Source organism: Xiphophorus couchianus, chromosome 1, assembly GCF_001444195.1.
Source record: "Xiphophorus couchianus chromosome 1, X_couchianus-1.0, whole genome shotgun sequence".
Lineage (NCBI taxonomy): Eukaryota > Metazoa > Chordata > Actinopteri > Cyprinodontiformes > Poeciliidae > Xiphophorus > Xiphophorus couchianus.
In genome coordinates, this window is record NC_040228.1 from 14,088,601 (window position 1) to 14,100,247 (window position 11,647).

The window sequence follows — 11,647 nt, forward strand, 5'->3', positions numbered from 1 at the left end:
TCTATATAAGAGGAAAACTATATTTTTTGATTCTTGGTTTAATAATAACATTGTTTTGGTTGACCAATTGTTCAACAGTGATGGTCTGTTGTTGACTTATGAAGAATTTCTCTGTAAGTTCAGTTTTCCTGTCTCTCCTGGAGAATATGCCAAAGTCTTTGGTGCCGTTTCTACAAAGATCTGTATGTTATTTCGGCAGAAGCCGAGAATCGTTTATCACTCTCCCATTTTATCTCCCATACATTCTCCTGTTGGCAAAATTTGTTTGAATCCTTTTCCTTGTAACAATAATAAGTCAATCAGATCCCTGTTTCTGAAGGACGTGACCTCTACTCCTGTGGTCGTTCATTATTGGAATCGCTTTCATATTACTGTGTCTTGGAAATTTATCTGGCTGCTCCCTAATCACTTTCTTCTCTCTAACAAGATAAAGGAAGTTTCTTTTAAACTCATTCACCGAATCTACCCCGTTAAAGTCTATTTAAAGAAATTCAATTCTAACATTGATGTGAACTGTTCCTTCTGTGTTGTTTGCCCAGAATCGGTCACTCATTTGTTCTGGTTGTGCCCTCATTCTAAAATATTTTGGCAACATTTTTGTAACTTTGTTGATTCCAAAATTTCAGCAGGCTTTCACTTATATTGGGAAAATGTCTTATTTGGATTTCAACAAAATGGAGGAATGAATGTAAAGAGTCTCCTTATCAATTTACTAATTATTAAGGCTAAATTTCACCTACATAAATGCAAATTTTTGAAGAAAAAACCAAATTTTTTAGTTTTTTTGATCGAACTTAAACATTATTTATCAACAATTCATTCCTCCACTAATCAAAAAGCAGAATCAACAATACGGGCTTGTAATCAACTTGGAATTTTGGATTATCTTTTAAGTTAATGCACTGTGACATCTGGCACACATATCACAATTTGTGCTATTTCCTTTATACATATTTATATTTATTGTCGTTTTCTTATCTTCTTGCTTTATTTTATGCTCCCCCTGGTAAATTATTGTTATCTTCCTGAGATTTGTTCACAGTACATTTGTATTGTTGTTTATTACAATAAATAAAGTTTAAGAAAAAAAAAAAAAAAAAAAAAAAGACGCCATGAGAAGTGTGCATTTCATTTCTGTTGGACAGTAGAGACTTCAAACTTTGTAAAAGTAGTGTTTTTATATTGATTTTGTTTTATATTTACTTCCAAATAAAAGCAGGAATATGATCGATCATTTTAGCCATAGCGTAGTGCGCATTTTACGCATGTTGAGTGCAATCAGTAGTTGTTTTATGACCAAAAAGTGAACGAATGCAACATGAAAGCCATTTTTCCGAGTTCCTCCAAGTGCACCACATTTCCGAAGCAACCAATCAGAAAGCATTTTCGGGCATTTTGATTTGAGATCGGAACAGCAGCGCGGGGAGAGAGTTTTGTGGCGGAAGAGAACGGTGCGTTGTTGAGATTTCGGATTTTACTAGTAGTGTTTTGTATTAGATTTTTTGGAAGTAGTGTTTTGTATTAGATTTTTTGGAAGTAGTGTTTTGTATTAGATTTTTAGATCATACGTGTGTTAGTTAGTGTGCATTAGTGTTTGTGTGTAGTGTTTGTAGACGGTTTTTAGTGTTTAGTGTGTGTCAAAATGAGTCGCTACATGACTGCGCAGCAAGCCCTGAAGTACATGTACGAATGTGAAGAGGACGAAGGCGCGCTGCCAGACGGTTCGGACTCGGAGTTTGAGCTTGACGATGAGGTTTGTTTTTGTTTTGTTTTTCTTGTTTTATTTCTTTGTTTGGCATGGGATATGTACAGTAAATTATTATAATCGGAGTAGATGCACACTGAAACACATTATATGCTAATTTCCATCTCCAGCTTGGTGATCCCTCCATTCTATTCAGGGAGGAGGAGGAGGAGGGAACTCCCACGTGCTATGTCCAGTTGAGGCCCACACATCAGAGGACACCACGGAGAGCGCAGCGAACTCGGACAAGATCCAGATCTCCTCTGACTGAGGCAGCACCAGAAACACGGGCTGGACAGTGGAACACTGAAGAGGACGCAGATGCAGCCCCTGTTGTAAGCCGCTTTCAACCAAGGAGAACACCAGGACCACAGATGGATCTGATGTCCAACCACAGTCCAAGTGAGCTGTTTTTGTTGTTTTTTGCAGCTGATACAGTCAAAACCATCTGTGACAACACAAACAGATATGCTGCAAAAAATCAAGCAAATGGAAAAAAATATAAATGGGCTGAATTAGACACAGAGGAGCTGTATAGGTTCTTTGGTCTATTGATCTATATGTCCTTGGTGCAACTACCAAGTGTCCAGGACTACTGGAGACAAAATCATTTTTTGTCTGTTCCAACTCCAGCTAAGGTCATGACAAGGGACAGGTTCAGGACCATTATGTGGAACTTGCACCCAAGTAATCCTGAGGAGGATGTCAAAAATGACAAAAAGAAGGGAACACCAGGCTACGACAAATTATCAAGACTGCGGCCTGTTTATGATGACATCCTCAATGCCTGTCAGGCTTACTACCAACCAAAGAGGGAGCTGGCAGTTGACGAAAGGATGGTGCCAACAAAGGCAAAAACTGGCATGACCCAGTATATGAAAGACAAGCCAACTAAATGGGGAATAAAGCTTTTTGTGTTGGCCGAGTCAATCAGTGGCTACACTGTGAGTTTTAGCTTATACACTGGCAAGACTCACACTGCAAGTGAGCATGGGCTGTCTTATGATATGGTAATGAAACTTATTCAGCCATCTTATCTTGGCACCGGCTACCATATTTACATGGACAATTTTTATACCAGTCCTACACTGCTCAAGGACCTGGCCAGCAAAAAGTTTGGAGCTTGTGGCACTTATAGGGAATCCGTGAAGGGATGCCCTAAAGGGAGGCCAAATGCTCTCACTAAAAAAAGTAGAAGAGGATCAGTGAGATGGATCAGAGAGGGCCCAGTGGTCTTTGTGAAGTGGATGGACACACGGGAGGTGTCTGTCTGCTCAACTATCCATCCTGCGTTTTCAGGTGAGACGGTGCAAAGGAGGGTGAAGAATGAAGTGAAACGCTGGATTGTGAAAGACATTCCATGTCCTACACCAGTCATGGCGTACAATAAATACATGGGTGGGGTTGACCTGTCTGATCAACTCATCCAGTATTACTCTGCACAACGGAAAACTTATCGTTGGTACAAGACTGTGCTTATGCATTTGGTTGACATTGCCACAGCAAATGCCTACATCCTACACCAAGAGTTGTGCAAAGCCAAAGGAGTGAAGCCCATGACACACAAAGACTTCAATGTGGAGATGGCCAGTCAGCTTTGTAGTGTGGACATGGCAGGTGTTCCAAGGAGAAAGGCAGCTGAACACATTCCTGTGCCCATTAGTGCTCAGCAAAATGCCAGAAACGGCAGACTGCAGTGCAGACACTGCCTCCAGGTGAACAAAGTCAGGAAGGACACGCAATGGAAATGTGAGGGCTGTGATGTGCCATTGTGCCTTCTGATTGACAGAAACTGCTTTGCACAGTGGCACAAGTAATTTGTTTTGTCTTGTGGCACCCATTTTGCAAATATTGTAAATAGTTGAGAGGGGGGGGGGGGGGTGAGACATTGTGATGTTGGAGAAAATTTGTGATGGAGATATTGACATATTTTATAAATAGTTGTAAAAAATACGCCTGGGAAATTACCCACAATATGGTGAAAATATGACTAGTAATTTGTTTTTTACTAAGTTTGTACAAAAGTTCTTAAAATTTACCCAAAAACATTTCATGTTAGGCTGTAAAAATGGTTTGTTCAACATTTTTGTGAATATTATAGTAAAAATATCAATATTTTTTCTACTCGGATTTTGTTTCTGTGTGTGTTTTTTGCTCCAATGTGATAATAAATTTTGTCAAAATGAAACAAACACTGTAAAATCACAAAGTTTAGGATGTTCTGAAAATAATGATACCAAACAAGGTAAGGTAAATAGTTTTTATGGTGAAAATATAAGGGTAAATTCAAAATTAGACCAAAACGGCCATTTAGACCCAAGACTCCAAAGTCTTGGGTTATGAGAGAAGCTTATCTGCATAAGTAATCGAATAAATAATGGGGCCCCAAGTCGACCTCTGCTCAAGGCCCTCTGTAATTTTTGGCCGGCTCTGTGGAAATGAACGTGGCTTCTTTTGGATATTGTTCTCATCTTAGTTTTCTAGGAATATTAATGTAAAGTGTCTATGTTCATTCTTTGATAACCTGTTACTGGGAGAGGCTCTGGAGCTGCAGGATGACCTGAAGGTGTCCGCGGCATGCTCCTGTCGGTGGACGCCAGCGCTGCCGCCGCCATACATGCCTATATCCTGGGGTAGGACGCACCATCCCATCGGAGCCAGTAACTTCGGCAGACGCCGATCCTGTTTGAGAAATTTAACGATATCTGCGGCCCAGACGGAAAAATCTGTCTGCAGTCGCTGTGACAGTTTGAGGCGGAAGGTGTGGCTGCGTGACGGGTCCGTGTTTATGTCGAGCCGCAGCGGTAGCCAGCTGACTCTACACGGCAACTTGCTCGATCTATCGAGGGCTGTAAACGGTACGTTACTCCCACCAGCATCGGCGTTTTGACGACGTTTGATGCCAAGTGTGTTTTGAAGCGCGTTTGCACGCATTTGAAGGAGGTGTCACGTGTTTCTACATTTATCTGTGGATTTTTTTTTTCCCTCTTCGTATCTCCGAGCTAGCATTAGCTGCTGCTAGCTAGCTGTTTGCTAGCCGGGATTTTTGTTTTGTTTTGTTTTCGTTTTTTCTCTCCAAAGCAGACCCTCCGCAGCTTCTTCCGCCAGCTTACATACGTTTTAGCGTTAAAACTTTGATTTAGTATAGGTCAAGGGCCACTATTTTAATGTAAATCACCAGCTATTGCCACGTATTTGTACGGTGCTGCGTTGCTACAGTATGTATGTATGGGTCATTTTTCCAACTGTCAGCTAAAGTTTAGTGAAAGGGCAGCAGCCATTGGAAACAACATACTTACTCAGATGTTTGATACTCAAAAAGAGATTAAACTAAAATAACATTTGGTGTTTTTTTAAAATAACCAAGTAGGCAGTCTTTCAACGAATTTACACCTCTATTTTCTTACATTTGAGACACAATTTGACGTAATCTTAGTTCTAATTTTATGCTCTATTCTTGTATTTATTTAATTTTTTTGTTTGTTTAGTTTACACTTAAGTAAATTTTGTGATGATTTAATTGCAATGTACACCATTGTGCCTTTTTGGCCAAATCTCCCTCGAAAAACAGATTTTATCTCAAGGGATTTTCTGGTAAATAATGGTTAAATAAATGGCAGTAAAAAATGTAAACATTTCAAAAATTTTAAAGGGAAAATACTAAATGAGTGATATTAAAAAAATACACCTGCCAAAAATCTCAGAAATGTCTACAATAATTTTACATCTTTACAAGAAAAAGCATGAATATTCTCAAATGTCGGAAAACAAACAAAAAAACCTATAATTTCCCACAATTAAAGGCATAATGTTGTATAAACATGTAAAATAAAATATTGGAAATTTTAGGCGATGTGCATCAAAGTGTTTTACAAAGTCTACATGGTAAGTGAGTTCATCCTGTAATTGGGCAGTTACCGGTTCAAATCCGCGCTCTGTCTGTCTCTGTGTCCTTGAGCAAGAAACTTCACATGCCTGGCCTGCAGGTGGAGGTCAAAGGGCATGGTGGCACCAGTGCATGAGTGCCTCAGGTTAGCTGTAAAGCATTGATCCTTTTGAGTGGTGATGTCTTAAACGCGATCAGTTAGGACGTCCATTTAGATGAAATCGGGAACAACCTGAGCGCTTATTACTAAGGTATTCCATGATCTCATTATGTTTAGCAGTGTGTAACCCAAACATTTAAAAAAATTGTCTTCCAGTGTGCCGAAGTGTCACCCCTGCCTGGGTGCCATGGTCCTCTGTTACACATGAGCTCTACTATGTGGTACATCATGCAGAGCATTCAGAGTAAATACTCCTTGTCCGAGCGGCTCATCCGCACCATCGCCGCCATCCGCTCATTTCCACACGACAACGTGGAGGATCTGATTCGTAAGGTATGTTGCTTATCATGCTTGGAGTAAAAAATAAAAAAAAAAAGTCTCCTGGCTGTTTTGATGTTTTCTATGTCCGACCCTTCTTAGGGCGCTGACGTAAACCGGATGCATGGGACCCTCAAACCCCTTCACTGTGCCTGTATGGTAGCTGATGCCGACTGTGTGGAGCTGCTGTTGGAGAAGGGCGCAGAGGTGGGTTTATTTCCACGCATTTTAGATGACTATTCAGCTCTCCAGATAGAGATCACTCAGAGAGAGCTGAGCCTGTTTGTGCTTGTTGGTCTGAAGCAGTGCTGTACAACAAGATGTGGCTTTTGAGCTTGTCTGCGGTGGTTATTCATAGCCCTGGAAAACAAGTGATGGTTATATTTTAGCAGGTTTCCGGGTTCCTGCGCAGTCTTGCCATGTCTAGAAAATTACGGAATTTGATTTTCATAATTTTCCAAGTCTGATAAGGAAATAAAAGACAATTGGGGATAGAAGAGTTTTGATACTTTATTCAATCAACTAAACGATTATTTTAAAAAATCTGAAAAAAAAACAACCTTTTATTTCCCTTCTGCTTTGGTTTTTGAGTTATTGACAGAAATCTCTTTATATATATATATATATATATATATATATATATATATATATATGGAAATTGAGTTTTTTCAGTTTTGAAAATCAAAAAGCGTAGAGATGAGTTAGAAGTAGTTTAGACAAAATTTGTGGAATAGAAATTGCACAATGTCGACAGAAGTGCTCTTGTAATATCAGGGCAGGAGTAAATCAAGTCAAATGTATTTAAATAGCACATCTAAAACCAACTTCAGTTCACCAAATTGCTTTACATAATAAAAAATTAACAATTAAACAACAAGAAAATGAGCAAAATTAATCAATTAAAACACAGCCAACACACAGATGCCCTGCATAACTAGGGTTAAAAGCCATTGAAAGGAAATGTGTTTTAAATGAAGGCTTAAACTGATTGATTTAGTAAGTTGGGGTGACACATGTGTCATCAGTTTAGTGAAAACACATGCGAACCACAGCATGCGTGATGCGCACTTCCTATGATTTTTTTCAGCAACAATGAATACACATGAAAGTTTTCATTTGGTCGGGTTCAAAGTTGGTTAATCTGTTTGGACTGACAAGCTATTAGTTTGTTTACTTGCTTCCTAACACACCACAGTTTGTCACTGAAAGCCAAAGGAAACTTAGAATGGTTTGTCGGGAACTTAGATAGAGTCAAAATGGACTGAAAACGAAAGTTTTGCACGAGAAAATGTGTTCATTATTCTAACAAAGTGACTCAGAAATGAGTCGTACTTTAAAAATAAAAACTCTAAACCCATTAAAGTAAGTTGATGTCTATACCGTCTTTAGTTTATTATTTACTAAGTAGGAATAAATTGTTGTTTTTTGCTGTCTATGCCGCATGGGAGGGAGTTTTTGTGTATTTATAAAGGTGTATTAAAGATGCACTTATAAGGCCTATCCTAATTAATTTAAGATCTGAGCTGCCAATTCCAGTTTTTTTGTTTACCACTCTCATTTTTTATTTGCATCAAGAGCTTTAACACCTAAAGAAAAAATTTGAATCCAAAAGAATTGTATTATAAAGTTTAACTCTATGCATAAAATATATGTTTTTTTAAATTATCTTAATGTTTTAATTTTAAATAGATGAAATGCATCTACTTAATGCAGATGCATAGTGGTCTATAAACCACTCTTTGTGGTTTATAGACCACAAACAGTAAGAGTTCTTAGTTTCAATGAATTTAACAAAAACTAGAAATTTAGATTTTTTTAGTTTGTAACCTTCAGATCACTGATTAGAGCTAATGAAGAAAAGATTGGCTTATTCCAATTTCCTGGTGACTGGTTGGGTCATTTCTGCTATTCACATGACAAAATTAAGCTGTTATTTGTACAGTAAAGGTCTAAAAGGCTGAAACCTGTCTTTCCAACAACTAAACCTTTTTACCTTCCTGTTGATATGATTCCTCCGTCAGGTGAATGCTCTGGATGGTTATAACCGCACGGCTCTGCACTACGCTGCAGAGAAGGACGAGAGCTGCGTGGAGCTGCTGTTGGAGTACGGCGCCCAGCCGAACGCGCTGGACGGCAACAAGGACACGCCCCTCCACTGGGCCGCCTTCAAAGACAACCCGGAGTGTGTGAGAGCCCTGCTGGAGAGCGGGGCCTGCCCCAATGCCCGGGACTACAACAATGACACGCCTTTGAGCTGGGCAGCAATGAAGGGCAATCTGGAGAGCGTCAAGGTTCTGTTAGACTACGGCGCCCAGGTCCATGTGACCAACCTGAAGGGTCAGACCCCTATATCCCGGCTGGTGGCCCTGCTGGCCCGAGGCCTGGGCACGGAACAGGAGGAAGAGTGCTTGGAGCTGCTTTGCCGAGCGGCGGGGCGCTTCGAGATCCGGCGGCCTGACGGCACCCTTCCCAAGGAGCTGAGCAAAGACCCCCAGCTGCTGGCGAGGCTGTCCAACATGGTGGCTCAGGCGCCCACGCTGCGCTCGCTGGCGCGCTGCGCCATACGGCAGAGCCTCGGAGTGCAGTTCCTCCCCACCGCCGTGAAAGAGCTTCCCCTACCTGAAACGGTTAAAGACTATCTACTACTGAGAGACTGATGACGGTGGCGGCGGCGGCGGGGGAGGATCCTCAGACCTCATGGGCTGATGATTAAACAGCTCGTCATACTGCTTTTATTGGCAAGTCGATACAGATGTATGTCTTTTTTTATTGTCTTGTATTTACACAACATCTGGATGAGGAGTGATTTAAGTGCAGACTGCTGTGTTTAATCAGTGTCATGTGAATGAACAAGGCAGGACTTGCACACTTTCAACTAAACAGCTGTTGGTTTTTCTTTGAAGTCTGGTAGCAAAAAGAAACAACCCCTTTCCCCCCCCCCCGCCAAACTAAAACAACAGATTTGCTCGACTTCCTCGTGGGAATAAACCAAGATCAAACAAGTTCTTTGATCACTTAGCTATGTTCTAAAAAGCTATTCATTAGAATATTTTAGAATGCTTATTATTACTCATTTTTGCTTGATTTGGTTTGTAAATGAAACTGTGTCGGACTCAGAAGATGGCTTTGTTTAAAAATGATAAGAAACGTACAGTGACATGCTTTCAGCATGCGGGAATAAAAAAAGAAATAATTCAGTTGATGAATGACGTAATTATGAAGGTTTTCCAGTACTTTTTGTGAGATGCAATAGCTTGGAAGAGTAACCATAACCTTTTAACTTCTCCACATTTTACCACACGACAACCACAACATTTCAAAAGTAGATTATATTTATGGTGAGAAAATAATTGATCCTTCAAAGTGACCGTCTTCTTTACAAGATAGTTCAAGCTCATTCAGATTACATGGAGAGCTTCTCTGGACGTCTGTGTTTAATATCTTGCCTGACATTCTCAGTTGGATATAGGTCTGAACTTTGACTAGACCATGTAACACATGAGTATTATATTAAAGTTATTTTCCTGCTGGAAGGTGAACCTCTGCAGAACCCACCCCCTCTGCCCACACACACATTTTTCAAATCTAACCAAAACAGTCTCAGATATTTTGAGTTTGGTTAGTTCAGGTTTTTGCAGCAAAAGTTTTGTTTGTGTTGCTACCACTTTAAGGATTTTAATAACAGTTTGAGGGTGGTTCAGCAGAGCCCAACCACACCCTTTCAACCTTACCAAAATCAGTTAAAAATGATGTGTAATGTTTGGACGCAAAGAAATTTGGTTTGTGCTGAAAATATGAAGGTGTAAAAGAACAAAAATGACACCACTTTTGTTTTGCTGTGACATTTATGTGTTTTTCTTTAATATCGTTGACACTATGATGGCAGAGAAAATATTTTTACTTCATTTAACTTCCCTCCGGTGCTCACGCACTTAAACATGGATAATTCACCATCCACTTCACAGTTGTCTTCTACTTTGTGAAGCCCCACAAAGTAGGGGAGTTAACATAAACTCCCACTAAAATACACTGAAAGTTGTGGTTATAACGTGTTGAAATGTGGAAAAGTTGAAAGACGTTGAACTTTTTTTTGCCAGGCACTGTGTTGAAACAATTTGTATGATACGTTTTGGTTGTGATCAGTTTGTGATATTCACTAAGAAAATAGCATTAAACACAAACACACACACACACACACACACACACACACACACACCTATTTGGAGCAGGAAAGATTGTACCAGATGGGAACAATTGTATTTATGTTGTAGCAGCAGAGTGAAGCTGATTATTAGTGTTGGTTTCACTTAAGTGTGCCAGGTAGTCTTCTGAATATGTTCAACGCTAACAAAAGTGGTATCACCACGCCTGCTGTCATGTTTGACTCTCTGTTTATTTGGGCTTTATTGAGTGTTGTTTTTTTTTTTTTGTTTCTACAATGGAGGTTTAAACTCGCAAAACATTTTCAAGGGTGCTCACGGGTTCCAAAACTGAAGTCACTTTGTTTTAAATTCAATGTTTAAATGTTAAAACCATCAAATGGCATGATGAGTAAGTTTTGTCTTTTGTAAAGCCACTCAATGAGCTGGCAAAAATTTGTTGGAGGTCTGAAATCTGACCGTTTCTTAAACTTATTTTGTCTGACTGTTCTGTAAATATACATTTAAATTAACCATACAATTATTTCTTGTGTATGCCTGCAAAGGTGCTGCTTTTCTTTGTCAATATAATGCAAGTAAATGCCTTTTTCTTTGCCTGCTTGCCTTTTTCTCTTACTATTTTTAAACCCAAACCATTTAATTCTGACTGATTTATTTCTGCCAGCTCACATCTACAACTCCTACATTATTCCGCACCAGCTTCACTGCTAACGTAAACTCTGACTCTTGGTTCTTCCACGCTCTGCAGCAAATCCCTAAGAAAAGAACTACAATATATTTGCTCATAAATTTAATCCACATCTGTGTCATTAAACATATTTTTTCTTAAAGCAATTTACAGATGTTTTAGGTTATTTTGTGAAATACAAAAAGGGGTGAAGGAATCTACAGAAAAAAGTGACAAAAAGATTATTGAAGACCAAAGCTGTACTGAACGTGGTCAATCCCCAATCCACTAGGGGTCGCTCTTGCTTTGTTTCTAGCTCCAATGACAGTAACAAACACTATGAATGAATACTCAATCTAATAAGTGCTGGTGTAGTAGAAATAACATTGACTGTGGAATACATCATATTTATTTAACATTGTGTTTTTGTTGAAGCATCCACTTTAATTAGCCTGATCTTATATCCAAATATTGCTTCCTTTTCCCGCAATCTTCTTAATTATTTTTAAAGTTATATGCTGTTTTCTGGAAAGTAACTATTAAGTTCCAGAAAGTGTCAAGTCAGTTCCAGAAAAAAACATCATTAAAGAAGACGTATTATGTAAAATTGAAAATTTTTATATCATGTTTAATCTCGACTCATTGGCAAAAACATGCCTGGAGTGTTGCTTTGATTTTTGTTTCTCATGTTTGAGAAATACTTGAACCTCCC

At 39.3% G+C, this 11,647-nt stretch overlaps 2 protein-coding genes across 3 annotated transcripts; both read left to right on the top strand.

Annotated features, from left to right (window-relative positions):
* The first annotated feature begins 1,102 nt into the window (after positions 1 to 1,102).
* Positions 1,103 to 3,695, top strand: LOC114136840 (piggyBac transposable element-derived protein 4-like). Of its 2 annotated transcripts, XM_028005215.1 has the most exons (3): positions 1,103 to 1,497; positions 1,554 to 1,753; positions 1,876 to 3,695. In XM_028005215.1, exons 2-3 carry the CDS (start codon positions 1,643 to 1,645, stop codon positions 3,559 to 3,561), a joined length of 1,797 nt encoding a protein of 598 aa, XP_027861016.1. In that variant the 5' UTR covers positions 1,103 to 1,497; positions 1,554 to 1,642; the 3' UTR covers positions 3,562 to 3,695. The 2 variants fall into 2 exon arrangements, with proteins under 2 accessions (XP_027861016.1, XP_027861102.1); XM_028005301.1 differs by having other exon boundaries at positions 1,103 to 1,753.
* Positions 3,696 to 4,188: 493 nt separating this feature from the next.
* asb8 (ankyrin repeat and SOCS box containing 8) lies at positions 4,189 to 10,867 on the top strand. Its single transcript, XM_028005536.1, has 4 exons — positions 4,189 to 4,602; positions 5,947 to 6,123; positions 6,211 to 6,315; positions 8,130 to 10,867. The coding sequence occupies exons 2-4, from the start codon at positions 5,995 to 5,997 to the stop codon at positions 8,763 to 8,765; spliced, it is 870 nt and encodes a 289-aa protein (XP_027861337.1). The 5' UTR covers positions 4,189 to 4,602; positions 5,947 to 5,994; the 3' UTR covers positions 8,766 to 10,867.
* The last annotated feature ends 780 nt before the right edge of the window (positions 10,868 to 11,647 follow it).